General features: G+C 35.8%; 1 protein-coding gene across 1 annotated transcript in view; it reads right to left on the bottom strand.

Moving 5' to 3' along the window:
- LOC150109184 (acylamino-acid-releasing enzyme-like) overlaps positions 1-27696 on the bottom strand; it is a 467476-nt gene that overhangs the window by 125207 nt on the left and 314573 nt on the right. The window contains exons 13-15 of the mRNA XM_090411884.1: positions 24383-24471; positions 10542-10683; positions 4529-4609 (exon numbers count right to left, since the gene is read on the bottom strand). Of these exons, the coding sequence (XP_090268010.1) occupies positions 4529-4609; positions 10542-10683; positions 24383-24471 (312 nt within the window). The remainder of the gene's footprint in view (positions 1-4528; positions 4610-10541; positions 10684-24382; positions 24472-27696) is intronic.

The raw sequence follows: 27696 nt of genomic DNA, 5'->3' as shown, positions 1-27696 counted from the left end.
ACAGTTCACTATTAAAATACAGAGATTATGAAAATTGACTCACTGTACACTGACTCAAGGGGGAGAAAATTTAGCACTCAGTTCTGTATAATAAAACTTTCTGTAGGGATGGAGAGGAAGTCTGATGTGTTAAGGCTTATGTATTCACACGGACAAAACAATCATAACTAGAATCCATAAATTCGTTGAGGATATACAGTGCAAAATTTTCTGGAGATGTATGGATTGGTATGCTATTAAATGGAAGGCAGTGATTTGGAATGTTTTGCTGTAGTTGAGGATTAAATGAAGAACAACACAGGCTCTGTTGTGGAAGCTACTACTAAAGAAATGTGTATCTCATCAGAATTTGTTGGAAAGGTCAGGTATTTGAAGACCATAAGAATGTTTATTCAACATAAGATTTTTTTGATGCTGAGTAAACAGTTTGGACATTACAGAATTTGTAGCCACAGAATTATCAATGCTAGTTTGTTAGCATTATAATTTAAATTTCACAGTTCTTCACTGTCACATGATCAAAGTTATATGGTTGTTCTGTTCGATTTCAAGAATTAATTTTAAGGCTAAAATAAATTTGTTGTGTGAATGTTGTAGATAGCTGATGTACAGTTATAAGGATATGATCTGCTTGCAGAACTCTTATCTTCTGCATTTGGGCAGAGGATAATAAGTGGAGTTCTTCAAGTGAGCCACAAAGAGTTCAGAGAGTTTAACATGCAATTACTAATTCACAGGCTCTGTTTAGTATATTTCATAAGGAAGTGAAATGGATGGGAATAGACCCTAAAGTGGAAGTTACTACTGAGGAAGCATATTATCTCATGTGGGAAGTTGATAAAGAATGAAGTCTAAAGAGAATGAACTCATTTTTGAAAGAAACCTTTGTAAAGTGGTTTGTACTATTACATGAGTCATTCTTCTGTTTGATTTAATGTTCCACCCTACATCTTCTTACTTTTCTTTTTTTTTAAATTCTTATATCTGTTAAACTCTCACCCACACATCACATTGATATTAATCCTCAGTCAATACTTACTAATTCGAAGTAAGTATTAAGCTAGCTAAATAAACCTAGCAGAAATCAAAAGAAATAAAGCATAACAATAATAATAATAAAGGCTACTCTAACTTTTGGAGCAGCCATTATTACAGTTAGATTGACTTGTGACTCATCACAAGCTAGCAAGAAAGGCAAGCAATTCACTTTACTTTTGTACTTTACTTTCAAATTATCAGCTTGACAATACTCCGATCCGATTCTGTGGCTTCCTCTCTTTGAGAGGGTTGCAGCTGATTACTAGGGAGATAATGATGCAAGGTGGTTCCCGTTGCCTTCCTTGCAGTATTTCTATGACTGTAGCCTGTGTGTTCACGGATCCGGTTTGCCTGCTTGTGGGATGAAAAACCCCAGATAAACTGGTGGAAAAAATCCTGCTGTCCACGCCCAAGACCAGCAAACTTGGCTATGGCTGAGGAAGATCCTTAAGCTCCTCACGTCATCGACGGGAATCAAACCTAGGACACGCCTTCCTCAGGCATCTGGTTGCGAAGTGCAAAGCCACTAGGCTAACCGCGCGGACTTGATAATACTATTTCAGCAAAAAGCCAAAATAATCAAATGTGATTAGTGACATATCTTTAGAATGGAAATCAATGTTTAAGTAAATATGCTTATAAACTTACCAAATGCTTACAGGTATAAGTATGATGCATAACTCCAAATGAAATAGTTATTCAAGACAATTAAAAATGTTTTTCAACTAAAGATGTATGGTATAACATGCCATCTAGGAGAATAAAAATTTAGACCAGACATTTGCTCTATAATACTAAATTAGTGTGATATGTTTATTCTTTCTTTGTTTTATAATTAATGTGAATAGACATAGTCAATAAAAATACATATGTATGGTACCATTAAGATAAAAAATTAAACCAGTTGAACTTACATTAATATTTTATTTTCAAGCAAAATTGTTAGTCAAATTTCTTGACCATCCTTGATGCAATATAGTTGGAAGCAAACTTTACATTAAAACAGCATTAGTGTGCTTTCTGAGTGATATGCAGCAGGCTTAAATCCTATCATGGACTTGAATGTTGGAGACCTGTAATTAGTGACTTGAAAATCTCCATGTTTGATCTTCAGAGAAGGGTATTTGGATCATTTAGCCCTTCTCAACCACAGTATTAACATGCTACATTTATAACCTTCTGCAGGTAGGGCTCACATCAACAAATTAAAAATCACAACAATGACATATTACAGTTTTCAGTCCATTACCATTAGAGTTCAGCAGTAATTTCTGTTAAAATAAATATAATACAGAGTATTTCAAATTAAAGCACCCCTATTCAGAGGAATCTGTAGAGAGAACCTTTCCCATGGTGTGTTATTTTTAACCATATCATGGGGAAGTGATATTGACAATAAAAAAATTTAATTCAAAAATGACCAGTAGGCAAAATATGGTACTTTGAGAGGAAGAAATTACATTAATGTGAACCAGATTATTATTATTAACCACCTTACCGGCCATTATGGATCAAATACGCATCCTCATACGCTTCGTATCTATCATATATTTCAACGTAATATCAATGGTATTACAATTTTAATATGCACTTCACATCCATGGAAACTTGGACGTATATATATACGTTTTGGCCAGTAGCGTGGTTAAGAGAGACCTTCAGGGAGTCAGGAACTCATTCAGGAAGGCCATACCATTTGCAGCAGCTCTCATACCTGTTCTTGAATTCATTCATGCTACTTGCAAACACATCATCCAGTTGCAATCCATTCCAATCGCACACCATTCTATGAGAGAAAAATTTAGCCCTCATCCCCTTCTTGACAGCATTCATTCTCAACTTCCAAGGATGACCTCGCATCTTTTTCCCACCCGTCAAAAAATGAAAAATTCCATTTACTGAAATTCTGTATAACCCTTTCAGAAGTTTTGCAAGTTTCAATCATATCCCCTCCCCCTTTCTCCTGTTTGCTAGTGTCTGCAGTCTACAAAGTCTCAATCTATCTTCATAATCAGCATTCCACAATCCTGATATTTTTGACATTCTCCTTTGCACACTCTCTCTCCACTGTATCAGAATCACCATGGAAACCAAGAGATCAGACTTGCATGCGACAGTCCAAGTGAGAGTTTATCAAGGTCTTGTAAAGAGGCAAAATGACTTCCTTATCTACTAAAATTCCAAGATCACTAGCCCAATCAGTTTCTTCTAGCATAATCACATCAATATAATATGACATTAGATATCTAATTACACCAAAGTGGTCATGGTGCAGGACCAATAACTGATACTGCCATACAGCATTGTCTAAGCAGAACACAACTGATCTGTCGAAACATTTCATGCATGACGTGCAATTTTGTATTTCCAATCTGCCAGATGAAGAACTTTGCTCTGATATACAATGCTTTTGAGGTAACCCCAAAGCCAAAAGGATTAAGGTTAGGTATTATTCAAAGAAAATGAGCAAATGATCACTAGATCCTCTGTGAAATGTTGACACAATAATTGTTGAACTTCACATCCTATGTGGAGAGATGCTCCATCCAGCATCAATACTATTGTGTTCAGGCACCCTCTTTGCTGCAGTTGCAGGATGACGAAACTGCTAACATGTCCCGATAATGAAAAGCAGTGACTGTGCAAGGTCACAGGTCTAGATCGAGGGATTTCTTCAAAGAAAAATGGGCTGATAACAAACTTGGCCATAAATGCTATCCATATCGTGACCTTTGGCAAAGTAAGGGAACTTGTTCCCTTACCTTACATTCGCTAAAGTCAATTGAATAAATTTGAAATTTTGCAAATGACTGAACAGTCATTTGCAGAATTTCAAATTTATGCCCTCTTCCTGGTTAGACTGTCAAACTGCCTGTCTCTTCAAATCAATAAACCATGCATCACACTGCATTTGGTGTCTCTGGGCTTGTTTTGCAAAGTATTTAGGCATCTCTACTCGCAATGTACTACCACAGCATCTCACCATTCCTACAGAAATATGTCACAAGTAAAGGAAGTTCAGGCAAAGTGAGACCCCATAGCACAAGTCAAATGAGTACAGTCAGTCTCACTCTTTCATTTATATCATATTATGGCTCATGTGGTAACCAAAATTCACCATCTTTTTATGCTCAGAATGCTGTATTTCCCGTATCATTCATTTTTTGAACTAAAATTTTTTATTGTCACACTTCTCCATGATCTCATTAGGATACCCATCAAGTTTGAGGGTATTTCATCTACTGGTTCTCTCTACAAATTGCTCTGAATAGGGACACTTTAATTTTGAAACACTCTTTATACACTTAGGTGCATAATTACTATGTACTTGCTTCATGTGGACCTCAGTGTGTAACATGTCTCCTCTAGTAGAATACTATAACAATTTTATGTGAATTATTTATTATGGAAGTAAGTCAATCACACAAATGAACAAGGTTGAAAATGACAAAAAAAAATATTGACTAAATTTATAAAATGAAATGCTTACCATGAGGCCAAATAATAAGTGGAAGAGAGTTTTCAGTTGTCTCTGTTGGTTTGACAAGGATAATTTCATACTCAATTCCCACTATAAGAAAACAATTTTTTGTTAAATCAATCTTCAGTTTTCCTATTAACCAATTAAAAGATTACAGGCATCATAATTGTCTAAATCAATCAATTCAACAGTTATCAAAAATATCTTTATAACAGGTTCCACAATCAAAGTCTATGATTCACTAGTTTATTATTATTAAGTGATTTAGTGTCAATAATTTTCGAAAAATAAATACATTTGAGGGACACACTTCTCATAGAAAAATATCATGAATTTCTTTTGATGCATGTCATCATAGGAAAGAAATGCAAAAATATTAGAACTATATATCTTCTTCTTATTATTATTGTTTCCCTCCTCTTTTACCTTGCGGTGTTGAAGAATTTCTATTCATTTAACTGCTATTGAGGATAAGGTGTTAGCTCTATGCCTCCCAGTGTATCCTATGTCTGCAGATGCATGTGTTCACGGGCCAGTTTGCTTATTCTGGGGAACGAAAAACTCAAGTTTCCAGGTGGTAAAAACCCCTACCTCTGTATGAGACCGGCTAACTCACCTTTAGTTGAAAGAGACCAAAATAAGGTTTCTCATGTCACTGATGGGAACTGAACCCTGACCAATGGGTGTTGCCTATACTGAATGAGCTATGGAGGTTCTAGAACTATATATATATATATATATATAGTTCTAGGATATATAGTTATAGTTCTAGAACTATATATATATAGTTCTAGGGTGGTCTGAAAGGTTTTTGGCCTAGCAATGAAAACGCAAATTTATAATTTCAAAATTATTTTCATTTTTCATCATAATCTCCATTAAGACTAATACATTTATTCCAGCGATGCTCCAGCACTATTATCCTGTCCCTGTAATAGTTCTCAGTAAGATCTGCCAAATATCCCTCTACAGCTGCAATCACCTCTTGATTTGAAGAAAAACGGTGACCAGCAAGGAAGAGTTTTAGTTTTGGGAAGAGAAAGAAGTCAGAGGGAGACAAATCTGGGGAATAGGGTGGATGTTCCAACAATTCATAATGCGGATCCCTTAATTTTCCCATTGCCAAAACACCTTTGTGGGCAGGTACACTGTCCTGATGAAAGATGATTTTTTTTTCTTCTGCAAACTGGGTCTTTTCTCACGAATTTTTTCGTCTAGTCTGGTTAAAAGATCGAAATAACAATCCCTAGTTATCATTTTACCCTTTTCAAGATAATTAATAAACAAAATGCCTTTAGCATCCCAAAACACTGATGCCATGCCCTTGCCTGTTGATGGAACCACCTTCTGTCCACTGTTTTGACTGCTGTTTGGATTCTGGTGTGTAATAGTGAATCCAAGTCTCATCCATAGTAATAAATCGATGCACAAAATCAGTATTATTCTTGTTAAAATGCTCCAAGCACTGTTCAGAGATTTTCATGCGAGAGCGTTTTTGATCTGCTCTGAGCAAGCGTGGCACCCATTTTGCATAAAGCTTTTTCATTTGCAATTCTTCATGCAAAATATATTCTACATATTCTTTTGAAATGCCTATAGTCTCAGCAATTTCATGCACTCTGACTTGCCAGTTATCCAATACCATATCGTGCACTTGATCAACGATTTCTGGTGTTGTTACACTTTTTAGACATCCTTCACGTGAATCATCTTCAAGGCTGGTTACGGTCAGGTTTAAACTTGGCAGCCCATTTCTTAATTCGAAAACGAAGGAGAAGAGTACTGATAAACATTTATGAACTTCGAATGAATTTCTTTTGCTGCAAAACCTTCTTTTACAAAGAATTTTATAACTGCACGATACTCAATTTTATTCATTTCAAGGGATACAGACAACACTTTTGCTTCAGATAGCTGTATAAAACAAATTACTTGATAGAATGACTTGCAATTTCACATGGATGCTGATGACAGATGAACCAACTTAGAAAAAAAAATCTTGCTGATATTGTTGCCATCTATGGTCGAGGCTGAGAACTTTTCAGACCACCCTCATATATATATATATATATATATATATATATATATATATATATATATATGCTGACCTGGGTAGCAAGTAGATAATTTCTCTGCTTCCTGACCTACTGGTTATGGGTTCGAATTCCATTGCACAAATTTGTGAATGTCTAAGTAGTAGATGATTTTCATAATGTGGAGTGAGACTACCATCATGCTTACTGAAGGCGAAAAAGTGTGATCACTATCTACAACAGTTTTCTGAATGATTTAACATAGTGTCATGAGTAAGCTCATGGCACTAAGTGCTATAGGCTCAGAATTTTTATGAGTGAAATTAACATAAAATAATGTATAGATATTAACTGTATGTCTACTAAAATTCATTAGGCATAAAATTATTCAACCTAAAATTTTTGAATATCATACTCATTCAATCAAATATGCTACTTAATGTGTTTTTTGGACATCCTTCACGTGAATCATCTTCAAGGCTGGTACGGTCAGGTTTCAAATTCACGAGTCTGTCAGATACCATTTCAGTTCTCATGCTAGTAATGCCACAGAAATGAGTTGGAAAAAATATTTTCCATTAAGATATTTATTACATGAATTTGCAACTATCTTAAGTATTCAAAATTTTCCATATTTTCAGATTATATATATACACACACATATATATATATATATATATTTCATACATAGAGATTACAGTATCTATATTACACTGTGCTGTATATGTAGGCAAGGGTTAAGGGGAAATGAACTTATGATATTTTTCTTGAAAACCAGGAAGTGGAAGTCCAACAGCAATTCACAGAAAATATATAATGTGCATCTGTTGAAGAACAATTCTTCATAGTGTACATCAGTTGAAGAACACTTCATGAGAAGTCCTTTCCAGAGAACAGAATTAAATGGAATGAAATATAAAGAAGAGAAGCAGGTTCAGTTGATGTACAGCAGTGGTTCTTAACCTGGACAGTAGCACACCCCCCATAGGGGGGGACACCGTGAATGCTGAAGTGGCAGTAAGCAGTTAGGATGTTAGTAAGCATTATAATACTACTAATATAATAAAAGCAAAAAAATTCTATTTAATCTAGCATATATTGTATGTATGTATGTATGTTATATATTGTATGTTTGGCAAAACTGTTCAGAATATTGTATGTCTGACAATATTGCTCAAATTTATTCGCTACTTAATTTTTAGAATTTTTACATTGAAAGTGAAGTAATTCAGCTACTTTTTGGTCTGAATTTGCTACATTGAAAATAATTAATTTGGGCTGTTTTTAGCAGAATACACTACTTTTATGAGCTTTATCTGCTACTTTTTCCTAACGTCTGACAACCCTAGTTTGCAGTTTGTATGTCTATGGTATCGTGTGGTGCACTTCGTTGATATTGTGTAGCACTGTAGCCCATTAAAATGAGTAAAAAAAAAAAGAACGTGTCATCAATATTCAAGTAAATATTTAAAATATGGAATTATTCCATCTATAAATAATGGGCAGTTACTAATGTGTTTATTATGTGAAGAAACGTTCTTAAACAAAGGAATGAAGCCTTCAAGAATGATTAAGCATGTAAGAACAAAGCATCCAAATAAAGCAAACAAAGGATGTGGAGTACTTTCACAAATTAAAGACTAAATTTAAAAATCGTCCTAGACTTAAAGGGTTGTTTGCAAAACAAAGTAACCAACAAGAGAAGGGACTTGTGTCTTACAAACTTTCAAAATTAATTGCCAAATGTGGAAAGCCACATACTATTGACGAACCATAGAATGTTCTTTGCAACTTGATGAGACAACTTGACAATGAAACTTTGTTAATGGTCTACGTGCATTATATAAATACTAATGAAGAAATTATTGAAGAGTTTCACAAAATTAAATGAGATTAACATCAAACTGCAAGGAAGCAACATGAATCTCATTAAAGCAAAGGGAAATGCTTTTATGAGCAAATTAACATTCTACAAGCAGGGTATTGCAAGATGAGATTTTCTGCAGTTCCCAAGTCTAGAAACAATAAATGATTTAATATTAGATACAAATTTGGATTGTTATTGTTCTCTCTGACACTAAAAGAACACTTGATGATCAGATTCAAAGACTTTGATGAGTTTAAAATACCCAATTGGATCATAAAACCATTTCTTTGTGATGCCACTTCTGTTCATCCAAGTTTGTGAAGAATTTATAGACTTAAAAATGATTGTGAAGCTCAAGTACAATTTCAACAGCGTGGGTATGAAAGATTCTGGCCAAACCTGCAATGCAAGTATCCTCAGCTTTGGCAAGAAATAATGTTACTGCTCATTGCTTTTCCTTCTTCATACTTGATCGAGAAAGGATTCAGCATCGTGTTACAATTGTTAGCTAAGCAGCGAAATAGACTGCAAATAAGTGAAAGATGAGACTTGAGACTTTGTTTGTCAAACAATGAACCTAATATTGAAAAATTAGCAGGATCTCATCAGGCTGAGGGTCGCCATTAATGATTGGCTTATTAAATACACTAAGTTCACTTTTTTTTTTTTGAGTAAATATTCATTTGTATTAAAGTAATTAATTTTTAATTAACTATCAGTTCAAATATGTTGATGGTAATTTAGATTTGCCTAATAATATATTATAAATATCTTATTGAGTCATTAACCTAGTGTAAAATTGAGCAGGGGTGCCAGGCACCATATAAATAGTTGAAAGGGGGCATCAGGCAAAAAAAAAGGTTAATAACCACTGACGTACAGGAGATGTAAAAGGATGCAGTTGCAGAATTATAAAAGCTTGCTAAAATACAAGCAGCTACTGCCTGTGTTTTAGCAGACTAAGAAGAAAGTGGTGGAATGATGGATGCTAGTTTAGTGGAGCAGCACCCATGAAAGTACCTGCAGTAAAGACATAAGGGACAGAAAAAAAAATCAGTGAAATAGTAATTGAAATGAATAAAGTGAAAAGAAAAGGATCACTGATCATCAGAACCACTCTCCTCTGGACAGTATCAAGAATTTTAAGGAGATGGTTTGGCACAACATGAGAACAGCATTCTAAGGATGATCAAATTGAAGATAACCAGAGGATGCCAAGTTTTTTTTTTAGAAGCTGAGGATGCAGTTTTAATGTGATATGTGTCAGGAAAGGCTAGAGATAAATGTCAGGCAAAAAAAAAAAAAAGAGATTTGATCATTTGATTCTTTATAGTGATTTTTGTATCAAGGATAGGGAAAGGTGAACTGAGCTCTTTTTTTGTGAGAAAAAGACAGGACTGTATTTGGTAGCTCTGCAGGTAACTAGGTAATTTTCACCACCATCAAAGAATGACACAAAGGCTTTTTCTAATGTGTATCCCAGTTATGAAAGGTTGTAAACTACCATGCACTAGTAGGCTAAGGGTTAGATAATCCGAAAACCCTGCAGAATTGGAGATACCAGGCAGAAGCAATGGCGAGGTCATCTTTATCTATAGGAGTTGCCAAAAGGTGTGGTGGCAATTCCTATAGATAAAGGAGTTCTTGCTTCTGCCTGGTATCTCCACTTCTGGGCCTGGCTCCCACTGAAGAGACCTCAATAAAGGTCAAAACTAGTCTGGGTAGTGGCCCTTCCCTTAATGCATAACATTATACATATCCGTAAGGAGATGTGTTTTGCATTATGGGAGATACTGAGATAGGAGTGATATTAGCTTGGTCCACCTTTGCTACGAGTTGCCAGGTGTTGTACAACCTTACTCCAGTCCTGAAGATATTTTCAGGCACAAACTTTGTTTGCTCACACTTGGATAAAGGATTAAACTAAATTTATTATATTCTAACTAAGTGAAAAATAAATTTTAAGATTCTAAACATTCCAAGGATTTCAAGATTCAACACATTCAACAAAATTCAAAATATATGTGCTACATCATGCTTCCAATTGCACTACACAGTTAATAAGAATAAAATTTACTAATAAAAGCAGAATATTAATAAAAATAGCAGAACAAGCACATACAAAATGCTGGATTTTCATTTTCTTCAGGTGGCTGTAAACTAATAATAGACCACTCAATGTCTGGAATATTATGATCTTCACTGCTTAATTTAGTCCATTCTATTCTTGCTTCATCATCCTCCAGTAGTATATTACCTATAACCTATAAAATGGGAAATTTAATTTATTCAAATGAACCCAAGACTAATTATTAACAAGTAAAAGTCTGTTCTTAAGTATGAATACAAAATTATGCTTGCTTTGCAATAACAAATGCTAAAATTTTTTTAAATGGGATAAAGCTCTTAAGGAGCATTTAAAAATATATTTTGTTCTAACCATAATTCACTCTAATTTATCTGTTTGAAGTTCATTAAAGAATATTATTATTTATGGAAAACATCCTACACTACTTCACAGAAAATATACAGTGTATCATACATCTGCTGAGAATCAATTAATCGATTAATTGCTTCATCCTCCTCCAGTAGTATATTACCTATAACCTATAAAACGGGAAATTTAATTAACTTAATTTAACCATGTGTTCAATAATCATCTCACTGGGGAAACATGCATGAATTTTATTTTTTACAATGAGCTGCCAGGTTCACTGGAGAATAAAAACACATTCACCTTCACAGATGCAATGGCGTATATATATAGTATTTTCATAATGAAGGAACTGAGCTGCATTTTTAATAGGCACCAGCGAGAGAATGCACCATGTTTAATATGACAAATATGTTGCAAATAAAAAAAATACATTATCCATTCTGATTTGCTGTTTTCTGAGATATGTTTAAGATAATCCAACGAAATTTTAAAATCCATCCTAGAACACATGCAAGTTTTTAGATAAACTTTAAAGGTTTAAAAATCTCTTATGCTACCTTTCACAGAAGAGAAAAACTTAAAATCTCTTGAAAATGCTATTTTTTCCCTATTTATTAATAATCTAACAAATTAAAGAATAGCATATTAATTAAAAATTAACAGTCAATAAGAAGTGATTACACATGCACAGTACAGTAAGATAATTAAAAGATAAGGTTAGAATTCCTTTGCTGAACTCACTTCATGTTCACTGACAAAAGAATGTAATATCTTTGACTACAGATTAGCACATGTGTACAGCCAACTTTCACTGGCAAACACCATTATAATGAATTTATTCGCTATAAAAAAACTGCCAAAAAAGTTCTGGACAAAGAATACTGACTAGTACAAACCTTCCACTATAACAAACACTTCATTCAACTCTAAAAGTGAGAGTTGATTGCACATTTCAATTAAAAAAAACACACTCAAAGAATGATGATTATGGAAGAACAGCTTTAATAAACACTGATGGTAAGTGACAGACAGTTGAAGAAATAGTTGAATTACTGAGTAATTACTGCAAATGTGCATCATCCAAGTGGAGATAAATGCAGTGATCGAGGTGATAGGGATTGAAACAAGAACAGAAATAGATTAACTCAGGGTGTTTCAAATTTTAAGAAATCTTAAAGCAAATACAGCCAGGAGATGGATTAGATATCATGTGTTATAGGTATGTGTAAGAAAAATGGCACTGCTCTTAACAAGACTTTTAATGTAACTCTGTGCTGGAAGAATGCCATGGGAAAAGAAATGGGGCAAAACAGTTTCATTACTCAAAGGAAGCTCAAAAACTGAGGTAGCAAAATAGAGGCCAATTAACATCTCAGGAGTGGTGATTGGTGATTAAGGTATTGGAAAATTTGATTAAGGAAAAGCTGATTCAGGAATGGATAGATAGAAATATGATGCTCTATGGGGGATTTCTCCTTCATGCATTCACGAAGGAGAAATCATGTCTTAGTAATTTACTCACTTTCTATAGTAAACTGACAGCTGAGTTGGATAGGGGAAATGGTTACACTATGAATTGCTAAACTTTGCAAAAGCATTTGACAGGATGCTGAAGAGAACACCATTAAGTAGGCTAGAGAAACTGGGATCGAGCATGAAATCGGTGACTTTTTTTTTTTTAATGTTGCTCCCATCCATAAAACGTTATTTGCAAATCTATAGTACATTTTGTACTGTGGGAGAGCTAGGGATATATTTTTTTCTATTTTTTTTTTTATGAATTTTATATGAAAAATAAATAAATAAACAGCCTATATTTCTACCCACTGCAGGGTGAAGGCCTCTCCAATTGTGGGAGGTTTGAATCTACTACTCCCATGGTGATCCAGTCAATATTGGGAGAGTGGACAATCACAAACATCGATACCTATGCAAGATTTGAACCTGCAGCTTCTCGGCTGGAGAGTGGATATGCTAACCACTCGACCAACTAGGCGGGTACATTATATATATATATATATATATATATATATATATATATATATATATATTTTTTTTTTTTTTTTGTATTTTTAATTTATTTTTTACACACACACACACACACACATTTTGTATTTTTGATTTATTTTTTACATAGTCCAGAAACTGCTCTAGAGAACAAACACGGAACTTTTTCAAACCACTTCAGACCTCCAATAAGAGACATGAATAAGAAGGTGGCTAAGCGAAGTTACATGATCAGTGGGTGTGCCAAAGGCTTTGGCTGATACTGTTCAATCTGTGGTAATGATTTCAGTAGGGGGTGTAAAATCTTGAATAAAAGGAGTTTTTGTAATAAAATACCTTTTATACAGATTTTACAAGTATGCTAAATCCCACTAAAATACTTGTGTATTAACAGAAAAACTTGGTATAATTGAAATGGAAATAATGTTTTTTTTTTTTGATTATTGAATATTGTAATATCAAAAGTATTGTGTAAGAACAAAGGAAATTACATATAAGGTAAATTGTGTCTAAGTATACTTCTAGTCAACAAAAATTCCAGACAGATTAAGGGATTAAGTCATGACCTGAGGCCACTGCAAACATGAAGGTTGACATTATACGGGGATTTCCCATCTAGATGCACCGATCGATGAGGGTGATGGGTGCAGAACATCAAGGGACTACGATGTAAGAAAAACTACGGTCATCGGAACCATATAAATAGCAGTTTGCTACGTCGAGACAGGACTTGCTTGGTTTAGTCTGTTCCTGGGAGTTCGAGTACGTTCCAGAGTGGAGTTTCTGTTCGTGGAGCAGAAAGTCACGGGGAGTTCTGACGAGAGAGTTCGGGCTCATGACGGTATCAAGGTAAATGTAAGCCAAGGAGTTTAGAAGAAAGTACAATGATCGTTAATGGCAGCTGAGCTTCACTAGAATCGTGGGTGATGAATCATTTTCCTATTCGGAGACCTGTATTCACGAAGCGAGGGCCAGAAGAATGATGCAACTAAGGCACGTCATATTAGGAGGAACCAGATGCCGAACTTCCAAGCCAGGAATTAAATTGTCCGCCGATAACAAGAAAGAAGTCTTGCAAATTACGAAAAGGATGTTCAGGTGCAGTGACGAGGTCTAACAGGAACAAGAAGAGATAATCAGCTATAGAGGACCAAACTTCATGAAAAGTAAGAACTTTCCATTATTTAGTCAGAAAGAGACTTAGATTGTGACGGTGGTTTGAATTGATGGAATTGTTTTAAAATTAGAGTTGCAGGACTTTAGGCCTTGAGCTAACAATTGAATTAATTTACTCTATGTAAGAGAAAGCCTAGCTGAATTGTATAGTGAATCCACTTGTATTTAATTGTTGTAGTCATTCCTTAAGGCTGAAGTTTTATATGTTGACGATCTGATTATATGTAAAGTTAAGAAAGGGGATAAGATTCTAGATGATTTCTAGAATCTTATCCCCTCAGATGATTGTGAGAAATGATCGTATAACTTATATTGAGTTGTTAGATATAGCGTACATATTAGATTTAAGTCAAATTAATTTGTGTCATTTGTGTATTTGTTGCTTAGTGATGAATAAATTGTTTTTTTGTCAAAATAACTAGCCTGATCTCTAAGTCCAATGCACTACTCATAAAATCGAACCTATGTATCTTAAAGTAGATATTGCCATGACTGCAGAGTAAGAAATATATATCATTTGGTATTGAGATAAGTAAGAAAGGAAGGAGCTGTGTGTAATACTGGGTGTTCTATTCTTCGGAGGGAGATACTCTTCTTATCCTAGAATTTTGGTGCTGCAGCACTAACAAACAAATTTTCCAAAATTTAATTTAGAATAAACACCAGTAAATCAGACAAAGAGATTGGCTCCAGCCTGGGGCACTTTCTTTGTTCTTGACGTCTTGCACACGTGAGCCTTACTAATTGCGGCCACAAGATAGAGGTAGCATAACTGACGATTAGTCGGAAGTATAGTAAAAGGTTAAGAAAATAAGTTTCAAATGAGAAAACATAGAAATTAACAATGGCGCAGCCAGTAGGATTTAATAAGATTTAATGAATAACATAGATTTTAACAGGGGAAGTCGATTATGATGAGAAAGCAGTTAATAAAGATCATACACATATCGTGCGGGTGATCTAAAAAGACTAGTAGTTTGGAGACAAAAGTTAATAGCTGCAAAGTCAATGTGTAAAGTTATGTTCTTCAGGAAGAAAAAACTATACACTGTCCACTGCATAGATGAAACTGCACTGCAAGAAATGTAACAAAAGTGGACAGAGAGTTGAAGTTTGGGGAGCATATTGCATAAGAACAAACTGACAAATACGGATAAGGATGGATATCAGGAGTTTAATAAGAAAAGTGAAAGATAACAGTATAGTGGGAAAGGTTGTCAGTGTGTTATGACCTATAGACAATGATGAATTGAGAGGGAAAGCACGAATCATGAATGATATTCTTGCAGGGCTGTGTGAGGAGAAGGAAGTGCAGTTTCTAGATGTGTCTGAGGGAAGAAGGGAATGTAAAAAGTCATGGACTTTTTACATTCCCTGCACTTTTGTACATTTCATTAATGGCTTTGGAGTGAATGAACTGGTGAAACTGTTACTACAAGGAAGTCCAGTGTTTGATGCAATCAAAAGATCAGAAGATGTAAGAGATGAAGTGAAAGACTGGGAGAGTGGAATGGAAGAGAGTGAAGTGCTTGGCAATGGAAATAGTAACAGTCTGAAAGATAAGGAGAGAATGGGAATACAAGAGGAACATGGAAACATGGCATAGGAAGAGTGGATGTTGGAAGTAGTAGTAAATGTGTATGGGGATGATCAGCATAGAAATGGAATGGATCAGGATGTGAGAGGGAGGGATAGTTGAGAATATGGGATAAGTGGTTATAAAAGTGATTGGGCAAGGGCATGTGTGGTTGGGAAATCACAACCAAAAGGCGGCTTGGGTAAGACTATTTAGTGTAAATAAACACAGCTAAGACTGCTGTGTTTATTTACAAATGCCAAGGATATCAATAATAAAGGAGATGAAATTGCTTCACTGATCGAGTTTATTAACTCAATCAGTGAAGCCTTACAGGAAGGCTGGAATAGATTGTATGATGGGAAACAGTATGTAACTGTCAGTTAATGTTGCAAAGCATAAGGTTCTGAAATCTGGTAAGCAACAATGGGATGCAAAGTAGACATTTTGATCCTCTGCAGTGCATATACCATTATCTTTTTTATTAGTGAATTTTTTGTGTAGTGGGACTATCTTTGGCATGTCCTCAGGAGTGAGTACATGATAATTAGTATCCGTTTGGTCAAAGATGATGGCAAGTAAGTCATGTTGTTCAGGGATGTTATAATTGTGAGAAGGTGGGATAAACATACAGGTTTGGATCCCAATTATTACTTCTTTTTTTATTAACAGCTACCTTATTACTGTAAGAGGGGTTACCAGATTTCGCTGTCATATCTGTGATATATTGCCTCTTCACCTCATGATAAGTGACACATTGCTCTGTTTTTATTTTTTGTATCTCTTTCCTATCTTTTCACTTCGTATGCTTGGGAGTAAACTGGATGGTCTCCTTCACAATTAGGGCATGGTGTTTTGCTCTTGCAGTCTTTGCTTTCATGGTCTTTACTGCACATCTGGAACAGATGGCAGAACTACAACAGGCAGTCTGAGAAAAGCAGCACAAAGGGTTCGGGATGTAAAGCCTTACTGGGCAGTTGAGACAGCCTGCTTTGACAGATGTTGGCAGTTTGGTGTGTTAAATGTAAGTATGATAATAATGGTGGGAACCAGGTGGCTATCCCTATGTATAAGTATTCTCCTTCTAGCTGTCACTCTGTGATCTTTCATTCTGGAGCAGATCTCTTCATCTGGTATAAAGAGGAGATCCCATTCCAATATCATACCTGTGGAAAAGTTTAAAGTTTTGTGAAGGCAACCATAATTGTCATTCCACCAATATATGTTGCAAAAAGTAACTTTTTTGATTGCGTCTTGGTTGATGCTTCAATAAGTATATATCTGCTGAATGGAGCTTCTTTACAGACTTCAGAGATTCTGCCAACCCTCCCTTTCAAATCCTTCTTGATAAAAAAGGGTGGCATTTTTTCAAGAGCAAGTTCCCTTGTTCAATGTATTTTCAAGAAAGGTGGTGTACTGACTGCAGCTTCTGGTTTTTCTGTTTTTATTCTGATTTTCATTTGGTGTATCTATGGAATAAATTTATATGGAATAAGAGAGAAATTAGTCAAAACACTAAATTAGCTGTATACAGTGTTCAAGCTAATTTAACTTATCTGAGAGCTGGGTTAGAAATAAACACACTTGACCAAAGACTAGAGACCACAAATAAGAGAGTCCTGAGAAAGATTAGGGGCATGAACATATGGCATCAATGGCAATATCATATTAAAAACAAGGATATTAGGAAAGAACTTGACATTGTTAGCATCCAGAAATGTGTTAGCAGAGCTAATCTCAGGTGATATGGTCACTTAAACAAAATGAGAGAGGAAAGAATAGCAAAACAAGTTCTCTGCCAGGTTGGCAGGAAAAAGACCCAGAGGAAGACCAAGATATAGGTGGATTGATACAGTAAAAAGTGCCTTAGAAGATAGAAATATAAGATCTGATAATGTTGGAGTAGTGACAGATAACAGATTGATTTGGAGGAAAATTGTTGATAGTAAGTTAATAATGATGTAAGTTCTTCATGTAGTACTATCATAATATCCTGTACACCCCTTGAGGGTACATGTCAGGAATATGATGATGATGACATAGCTATGGTTTCATGACATGGGTAGGGCTTGCTGAGGGTTCCCAATAAACAAGAGGATGAGGAAGCATTCAGAAAAAGTGGTAACTAAACTCAGGAGTTCACTGCCAGAACTCCCCACTTACCACAGAGCTACACATGGACACCCATTCTAAACAGTGACTGCACATGGTAGTGGAATGCCAGGGCTATCCTGGACACTAAATGGTAACTAAAGCAAGCTTTGGACACATGGGAAGGAGACCAAGCAAGGACAGGTGTCCTGCGAGGACTGCTGTTTTGCCAAAGTAGTGAAAGACTATCAGGATCCCCCGTTGTCGATGTCCACAGGTTGTATAACACGGCAAACATGTTGGCTTACTGCTAGAAGAAGCAGTAAAGTTGCAGATGCCCCAATCCACAAAGACAGGGTTAACGTGATCATCACAAACATCCATATCAATGGTGGGATTCGAACCTGCAGCCACTTGGTTGGAAAGCGGATATGCTAACCACTTGGCCGGAAATACACACACAATATATATATATATATATATACACACACACACATGCCAGCCTGGTTGGCCAAATGGTCAGTGTATCCTCCCTCCAGCCAAGAGGGCTGCGGGTTCGAATCCCGCCTAAGCATGGATGTTTGCGATTGTCTTTTATCTTCATACGTTCATTCATACAAGTGAATAAACACTCTCCCAAGATGGACTGGGTCACCATGGGAGAAGTAGATCTCCCCCCCCCCCTTGCAATGGGGAGGCCTTCACCCTGTAGTGGGTAGAAAACAGGCTGAATATCATATTAAAAAAAAAAAAAAACATTTGCACGCACTTATTCTTTGTTGGTAGTAAAAATCGAAGATTTAAAGGATATTAAAAGAAAACTAAAAAGGTATTTACCTACATTGTTACTTCATAGTGTGACAATGTTTTCTTTCTAAATTATAGTAAATGTCGCTATCTACTTTTTCCAACATAGACAACTTGATTATTTTGCTCATTCCTTAATCTTCATCCCATATTCCTTTCCATTCCAAGAGTTCTTTCCATTCATTTACATAATGTGCATCCAAACAGTATGGTCATAACCCACTAAGTAATGCCTATGAGTGGGCTTGGAAGGTGGCAAGAAGTCCTGCAAAATTGTATCTCAAACGTTATAAACCTCCTTCAAAAATAAAAATTACAAATATTCTTGAATTTAGGGGAAGCATATACCCTAATTGGTCCTGCATCCAAGTCTCTTATTTTGATAATTTAACCAGTTACACTTTGCAGAGAAGTCATTTTAATTTATCAACAGTCCAGCAACTTGGCAATTCATTTATGTCAGTTATTCCTTGCTGTTAAATGCAGGAACAAAAGCAGTCTTTACACAGCCTCTGTAGTTAACTCTTCAATCATTTTCCGGCTTCTTTTTAATTTCTCAACTGTGGTAGGGGAAAAGAAACTAATAATACTTTTCAATTTTTACTTCATGGTATAAGACAATTTTATTATTTTTATTTTTGGTTTTTTCTTGTATTACTTCTTGGATGAACAGAACATTTGCGAAAGTTGGATAAAACCTAGTAAAATGATTTACTTAACAAGTTCACAAGGAGAAGAGACAAACTGACTCAAGTTGTACTTGACCTTCAGGAAGGACATCAGAATTTGTCCAGTGTGTATCAGGTATATATTAATAGTTTAGTACTAGAATGAAAATGATCCTATATAGTGAAACATATCTCTTCCTGTAAGCACCATATTGCACAGATGCAAGCAAAACAAAGTAAATTTATATTGTAGCACCAAAAACAGCACACAGACATAGTCAATGTATACTCTATTTATTGAAAAATAATCTGAGTATTTAGTGTAATTAGAAAACAACTGGAATGAACATCATGATGCATAGTCTCAAACTGAACAAAGTAAAAGTTTTATTGTAGCACTAAAATAAATACAATACAATCCTGCTTGAAGCCCAACTTGTGCAAGACACAGCCTGGGGTAAATATCTTAATATTTAAATATAAAAGTAATTTAAAATTCTAAAAATAGTTATATCAAATATCTTAATAATAGGTAGAGTAAAATGCAAATTTCATTAAATAACTTATTTGAACACTAGGTAAATGTGTAAAAAATTACTGAATATTACAAATTTCTAAATGTATTGCAGCCATATATGACATGTCGCTGTTTAATAGAAGTGTTGGTATGCTGTACCATTCCATACCATCCCCAAAAAAGCCATTCGCGAGCACGTGCGTGCGTGTGTGTAAGAAAAAAAAACAGTGCTTAAGTTGATCTGTTATAATCGTAAACTATTATTGTTTTTGTTAGATGTTGTTGAGTGAGGATGATATGGGAACAAAATGCATTGAATAGAAAGAGAGGATAGAGTATGACTGATAAGAATTGTGTCCCAAGAAAGTAGAAATGGTGATAGTAGCATTGAGGGAAGTTTGTATAGTGGTGTGATGTTAAGCTCTTTATTATTATTATTTTTAATGGCAAAATATCATAAAGGCAGACCACAGATTAGGCTATCTAAGAATCCTGTTTTGTCTCACATCAGGTGATGGAAATTAGCTATGACCTGAAGGCATTCAAAGACATCTACATCAACATGAGATTTAATCCTACAGCTTGTAAATTAAAAAACACAGACACTTCTCACTCAGCCAACCAAGCTGGCATGAATATTAGGCATTTAGTGGAATGATTCTAAAATCCACAGATTAGAAAATTGTCAAATAAATCTTCAAGTTTCCATCCACCTGGTTTGCAAATTAGATTCATTTCTGCACTTTGCATAAGATCACCTTCTTCTTCTTTCCCATCTACATGTTTACAAGATTCCTTGCTTTTTGTGGTCTCACGTATAATGGCAGGCAGACAGATCTGCACAAGTCCATTTAGAAAAGTACCAAGATTACTTCCATGAGTGATAACTCAGGTCCTGCCAATCATGGCATGTCCACTAGACAGAGGGTTCACTCATTGGGAAAAGACAAGTATTACATCAAAATAGTTTTTTTTTCCAAAGATTATATGAAGAATGTTGTGAAATTCATCAACATTTACGAGTCAAAAACTTCGAACAGCACATCAAGGCTATAAACAAAACTTTTTCCTCCAAAATATGAGCAGTCAGAGCTAAGCTTGAATTAACTGACAACCAGCACTGAAATGCAAGTTCACCATTGCCTGCAAATGAACTCCGCAACCTAATCACATCAATCGTATATGACTCGATGGAGGCCAAATACAAAAATTCAATGCGTTATTTTGAACTTTCTGATGGAAAATCATTAAAAGTAGACATCAACAATTAGCAGATGAATGCAACATCGATTCTAAAAATATTGTCAGGTGCCATCGTTTCAGGCCCATAAATAAAAGAAAGTACAGAATAAACTTTCCATGCCTCGTAAAAGTGACTTGTGACACTCCGACAAGCACATCTAAATTAATAACAGTGATCAACAACTAGTTCAAAGACACCTGCATCCAATCGTGCATACGTGCTCAACCAGACCTAACATTTGCACAGAGGGAACAAGGACGCCATCTTCGAAGGGAACTTGAAGACAAATGTCAAAATGGAGACACCAGTTGGATCATCGACTACAGGCAAGTTAAATTGGTGCAAAAATCAAGTGATGCCACTAGTAGCCACCATGGAAAGCAGTATGCAGGCACTGCATAGGAAATGTACAAGACCCTTATGGTCAAATATATGCTTTACAGAACCTTGCATATCCACTTCACCAACATCCGTGGCCTAAACTCCAACCTTAATAGTGTCCACTGCCACCTTCAGTCTACCAAACCTCACATACTCTTTCTGGCAGAAACTCAAATCTCACCCCCCCCAACACTATTTATCTCAACCTTCCAAACTACATACTCTTTAACTCCTTTCGACTAATGGGTGGTGTTTGCGCATACCTTGCCAGAGAGCACCCAACCTAAATCACCCAACTTTGACCTTCTTTGGTTAAAAAAATCCCTTCCCCACTCAATCAAATTCATTTGTTGTCTCTATTGCTCCTCCAATGCAACCAACCACTCTGTGCTCTTTAATTTCCTCTCCTTAAAAATTGATTTTCTCCAGTCCCACTTTCCCAACAGCGAAACCATCCTCCTAGGAGATTTTAATGTCAATAACACCGAATGGCTTTGATCCTCCAATTATACAGATCTTGCAGGCAGAGATGCTGAAACATTCGCCATCACTAACAACCTTACACAACTTGTTCAGATGCTAACCAGAATACTTGATAAACCGAACCACTCCCAAATACACAGTGAAAGTAGTGGGCCCTGTAGGTAATTCTGACCACAATCTAGTGCTCATATCCTCCCCCATGCAACACGCTTACATAGCCACACCCATACAAGAGCAGTCTGGCATTATAACAGTGCCAAGTGGGACTGTTATAAAGTCAAAGCAATTGGCCGTAACTTCTGCCCAACATTATTCCCACCCCATCATACCCAGATGGCTCTATTGCATCATCACCCACAGAAAAAGCCAATCTTCTGACTTCACACTTTGCTTCCAATGCATGCATAACTGACAATGGTAAATGCCATCCAACTATTCCAGATCCCCAACATACAATGCCCCTATATCCTATTGCCAGAAAAAGATCAGAAAAATACTGTCCAAATTACATACAAAAAAGTCTCCAGGCCCTGATGGCATTCTTCCAATTGTCTTGAAAGTTTGTGCACCAGAACTGACTCCTATCCTATGTCGGCTGTATATACTCTCTTAGTCCACTGATATCTATCCCATAACCTGGAAATTGGCCTATATTCAACCCATTTCCAAAGAGGGCGACAAGTCATTGCCATCCAACTACTGCCCTATCTTGTTTACCTTAGTCATGTCTAAAGTAATGGAAAAAATCATCAATTCCCAACTCCTACACTACCTTGAAGCTGCCAACTAATAAATGCCTGCTAGTATGGATTCCGCTGCTGCCTATCATCAGGAGATATGCATACATATGTCGTCCATCTCTGCACAAATGCCAGGAAGAAGTTTGGCGAATCCCAAGTGGCTGCACTTGATATCTCCAAAGCTTTTGACCTGGTCTGGCACAAAGGCTTACTAAGCAACTACTATTGTTTGGTCTGTCTCAGGACTTCTGTAGTTGGACTGCCAGCTTTCTGTCTGGACGTACTGTGTGTGTGATGGTGGATGGTTCCTTATCCTCCCACCATTCAACTAATCCTGGAGTTCTACAAGGTTCTCTCCTCTCACCAATCCCCCTTCCTGTTATATATCAATGATCTGCATCAGTTGACTTCCAACCCAATACACAGTTTTACAGATGACAGAACATTGCACTCCTCCCCCTTTCATTTGATAAACCTTACTCTACACAACTCACCTCAACCTACAGAACATCAAGCACCACTCTCAATTCCGATCTCCAAGCTATCCTATAATGGGGTTCGGATAACCTCATCAATTTCAATGCTAATAAAAACAGTTCTGTCTTATTTCTCATATAAAAGAACCATTTATTCTAAGTATTAATTTTGACGATACCCAAATTTCCAGACAATTGGAGATTTCTCTTCTTGGAATTACCCTGACATCAAACTTCTCTTGACATAAACAAATGACAACCATTGCATCCTCAACTTCAACTGACATTACATTCATTCACACTCAACAATGTATTCTCCTTGCCTATCATATAAAACATATATTTCCCCTCTTTTACCAATCACACTCTTACATAACTTCCAGAGATGGCTTCCTGTTCTCTTGTTTTCCTATTGCATTATGCAATAATTTCATATATAAAAACAAGAAACCATCCATAGAGGTGTGTACCAAAGCCATTATGTAAAATTTTTTAATCAAGGTAGATTTTGTGCCAGATAGTCAACCTATCTTCTTCAGTGGGTGCTAAAAGGATTAAAGCAAGAAGAAGAAAATAACATATAAAAACAAATGGACATTACTGAAAGTTATGTACCATTTAATTTTAACCAGTGAGAAGACCTTGACAGGTTTACACATCAATAAATACACAAATATAAAGTGTCCATTTAAAGTGAAATAATATTTGGGCACCATTAAAATAACATGGACATAAAGAATAAATTATATGATATATTTCATCTATATGGTCATTTGGGTAGTTAATATTACCTGTATTAATTTTGATAAAATCTCCTTATGAACTTAAGTATCTCTACTGAACTTTCTCTCCAGAGTATATGGAGATATTTAAGTTTTCTGCAGTAAAACTACTCTCTTGTTTCTACTTGACAGTGTTATCCTTGTAGAAAGTATTTTACCTACGGTAAATGTTAAAAATACCAAGCAATTTTAAACCTGGTTTTACTCCATTTCCCAAGTAAGCAAACAGACAAACAAGTCAAGTTTGCGCCTGCAAGTCTTGCACTACCTGTAGGATCAGCTAGACTTGCATCACTTGCAGGCGCAAACTTGACTTGTTTGTCTGTTTGCTTACTTGGGAAATGGAGTAAAACCAGGTTTAAAATTGCTTGGTATTTTTAAAAAGTGTTATCCTTATCACAGTAGCAATATTATTTGGTTCTCACTTTATTCACATAAAAAAGAGCAATGATATAATAGTTACTTCTTAAATATATTAAAATACAGATTCAGAGCAAGAAGCTATTTGCATAAATTACACAAATTCATATTATAATGAACTAGTAACTCCCAATTATTATAACATTATGTGATACTTACAATATGAGGAAATAAATTGAGAGATGATGCAGATGCTACAAGAATATTGTTTTGCACAGTCAACAATGTCCAAGAACCTACTGAGTCATCTAGAAGAGAATATTTAATGATTCTCAGAGAAAGGTAAAAAAAAAAAAAATCATCTTTATTAAATCTATAAGATCCCACTTATATCAGACATATGTAAAAGCAAAGATATTCCAGAGTACAGGGTGATTATAATTAAAGTTCATATAAAGTTCTGCTGAGTAAAGGTAATTACTCAGCAGAACGATTTAATATTTAACATGATGTGTGTGGCAATGGAATTTTATTTTGTGCAAAAAACCAATGCTAGTTCTAAAAGTTGCCACTAGGGCAATTCATGGTGCTGCAATACTGTAGTGGGTAATTCAAAACATCACAAAATAAGGTACATACACTGAGTTGTGTGGTTACACAACATGTTTGATATGCTGTCCTCCATTGTCGGCAACATGATGAAATTGCAAAATCGCATGCTCAACCACTGAATGTAGAGTTTCACTCGAAATGTTGTGCAAAAATGGCAGCTATCGATTCTGTTCTTGGTAAAATGTGTCTGAAGCAACTGCTTGACAGTGGTGGTGATGTGAGGAGGGGCACCATCCTGCATAAAAACTGTTGAATCCAGGTGCTGATGCTGTTGAAGTGTTGAAATCATCTGATTGGCTAAGAGAGATGCATATCGCTGGCCATTTACAGTGCAGGTAATGAGACTAGCAGAACTCTGTGAAAAAGATAGGTCCAATAATGAATTCTGCTGTAAAAACCACAACACCAAACAGTGACTTTTGGGAATAAAGAGGAATCTGTTGCACAAAGCATGGGTTTGCAGTTGTCCAAATTCTGCAGTTGTGCGTATTCACAGCACCATACAGAGGGAAGTAAGCTTTGTCACTCCAGTAAATGTTCCATGGTCAGCCGCTGTCCAGTTCAGTCTGAGCAAGAAACTGCATTATTGTTATAATGATATAACTTGCTATCACTTTAGATATGCTTTCTTTTTTTCCAGGATTGCTTCATTAATTCCTTCAGTCTACCATGAAGCTCAGATTTTTCTATCCTTGCAAGCAACTTGACCACATGCTTCTCTGACTGCACCAACCAATGTTTTCTTGAATCTGAGTTTACTGCGTCTACAAGGTTTAATTCTGGTTTTTAAACTCTCTCATTCTTTCTTGAAGAATATTTGTATTGAATCTAGAGTTCACCTCTGAAAGCTGCTTAACCATTTGTTAAGCATCAGAAATGAGAAGAAAAAAAATGTATATAAGAAAACTTTTGTATGCCCCCCCCCCCCCAATATGATATTCATTTATTCTTGTTCAAAACAAAATAATGGTAGTCTCCTATTTCAAATCCCCTGTATACTCAATGATGTTCTGAATCAGCATGAAGATATCACTACCAACAATAACATAGTCGATTAGACTTTCCTTATTTCTTCTATCTTCTCACCATGTGAACTTTATGTGCACATCTGTATGTTGGAATATGTTATTAATAATAACTTGTCTGAGCCCCAAACAGAAACCATGTAGGTACATAACATCATTATTAGCTTTCCTAATTTCTCCAAATTTTCCCAAAATATTGGCTATATGTCCAGTATTAATTTTCCGTGCAGCTGTTTGATATCAAACAAGGACAAGATTTTCCTCTTTATGGCAGTTGCCTTCTCTAATGACTCAATGATGATGACCTGTAATTTTCAGGATGAAATATCTGGCTAATAAATATATTAATTACTCTTTTCTGTTATTGTGTTAATTTGTTAAAATTGAGTAATTTTAACGATTTTTAACAATAATTTGTTAAATTACTCAAATATTTCTCCACTTCTTCCTCGATGAAACCTCTGCAGACCATAGGCACAAATAAGTCTAAAGTCTCAATTTCCCATTTTGAAATTCACGAACATCATTCTAATTGAAACTTTCTGCCACTGAAAAAGTTTATCTTCATGTTTAGTTGAATATACTATGAGGTGTGACAATTTAATTCCCGGAACGGCCGTGTAGTGTCACCCGTGTGGTGATTTGGTGATTTGGTTGGATGTACAAACACGTGAGTAATCGTGTTTGTACATCTTTTAACTAATGTGTGCGTAAACGTTAAGCCAATAGAGCCATTTGCTAGTTGGCTATTGCAAAAACAATAGAGATCTGTGTGTAAATTTTGGCATAAAAATGTATGATCAAAATTTGGAGCATCAAGTTAACATCAAATTTTGTGTGAAAAATTGGCAAAACTACTACTGAAATGTTGAGAGCTGTTGAAAGTGGCATATGGTGTGGATGCTCTGAAAAAGTCAAGTGTCTTTGAGTGGCGTATTCAAAGGTGGGTGAGAAAATGTGAACGATGATCCCAGAAGTGGGCAGCCAAAAACAAAAATGATGGATGCAAATGTGAACAGAGTGGGAGATTTGGTATGATCTGACAGACGATTGTGTGTGATTAATGGCTGATGAATTGCAAATGAATCGAGAAACAGTCAGGGTAACTTTAACTGAAGAATTGTGTATGCAAAAGATTTCTGTGAAGTTTGTGCCTCAGCTCTTGACGGACGAACAGAAGCAGCAGTGGGTTCAAAGTTGTGACTGATCTTTCTACAAATAAGCACATGTTTCTGAGAGTAATTACGGGTGATGAAACTGGTATACTTCCAGTACAATCCCAAAACAAAATGCCAGATCATGCAGTGGAAAACCCTGATTTCGCCATATCCAAAAAAAGCACGCATGTCACATTCGCAGTTCAAGATCATGCTGGAGTGTTCCTTTGATCACAAGGGGATAGTTCGCTATGAATTCCTTGAACAGGGACAAATGGTCAACCAACAATGCTATTTAGAGGTGCTGAAAAGATTACGAGATCCTGTTCGGAGAAAAAGACTTGAATTGTGACCTGACAAGCCATAGTGCACTCATCATGAGAGAAAGTTCCTGGCCAAAAAAATTGATTACCAAATTAGGTCATCCTGCTTATTCACCCAACTTAGCTTCCTGTGATTTCTGGCTGTTTCCAAAATTAAAGACTGCACAAAAAAGGACGAAGATTTTCTGAAATTGCTGATATCCAGCATAATGCGATAAAGGAACTCAAAAGAATTCCAGGCCTCTTTCCAAAAATGGGAACACCATCTAAAGCAGCATACAATTGCACAAGGAGGACTACTTCGAAGGCGACAGTATCCATTAATGTATAGTTCCGAACACAAGTTTTTCATAGGTGCATTCCGAGTATTAAATTGTCACACCTCGTATATCTACTCCCAATCATTATAGCTTGAA

This window comes from Typopeltis vanoorti, chromosome 2, assembly GCF_054136105.1.
Source record: "Typopeltis vanoorti isolate ZY-2024b chromosome 2, IOZ_Tvanoo_1.0, whole genome shotgun sequence".
Taxonomy (NCBI): Eukaryota; Metazoa; Arthropoda; class Arachnida; order Uropygi; family Thelyphonidae; genus Typopeltis; species Typopeltis vanoorti.
This window is presented reverse-complemented; position numbering and strand designations above follow the sequence as displayed.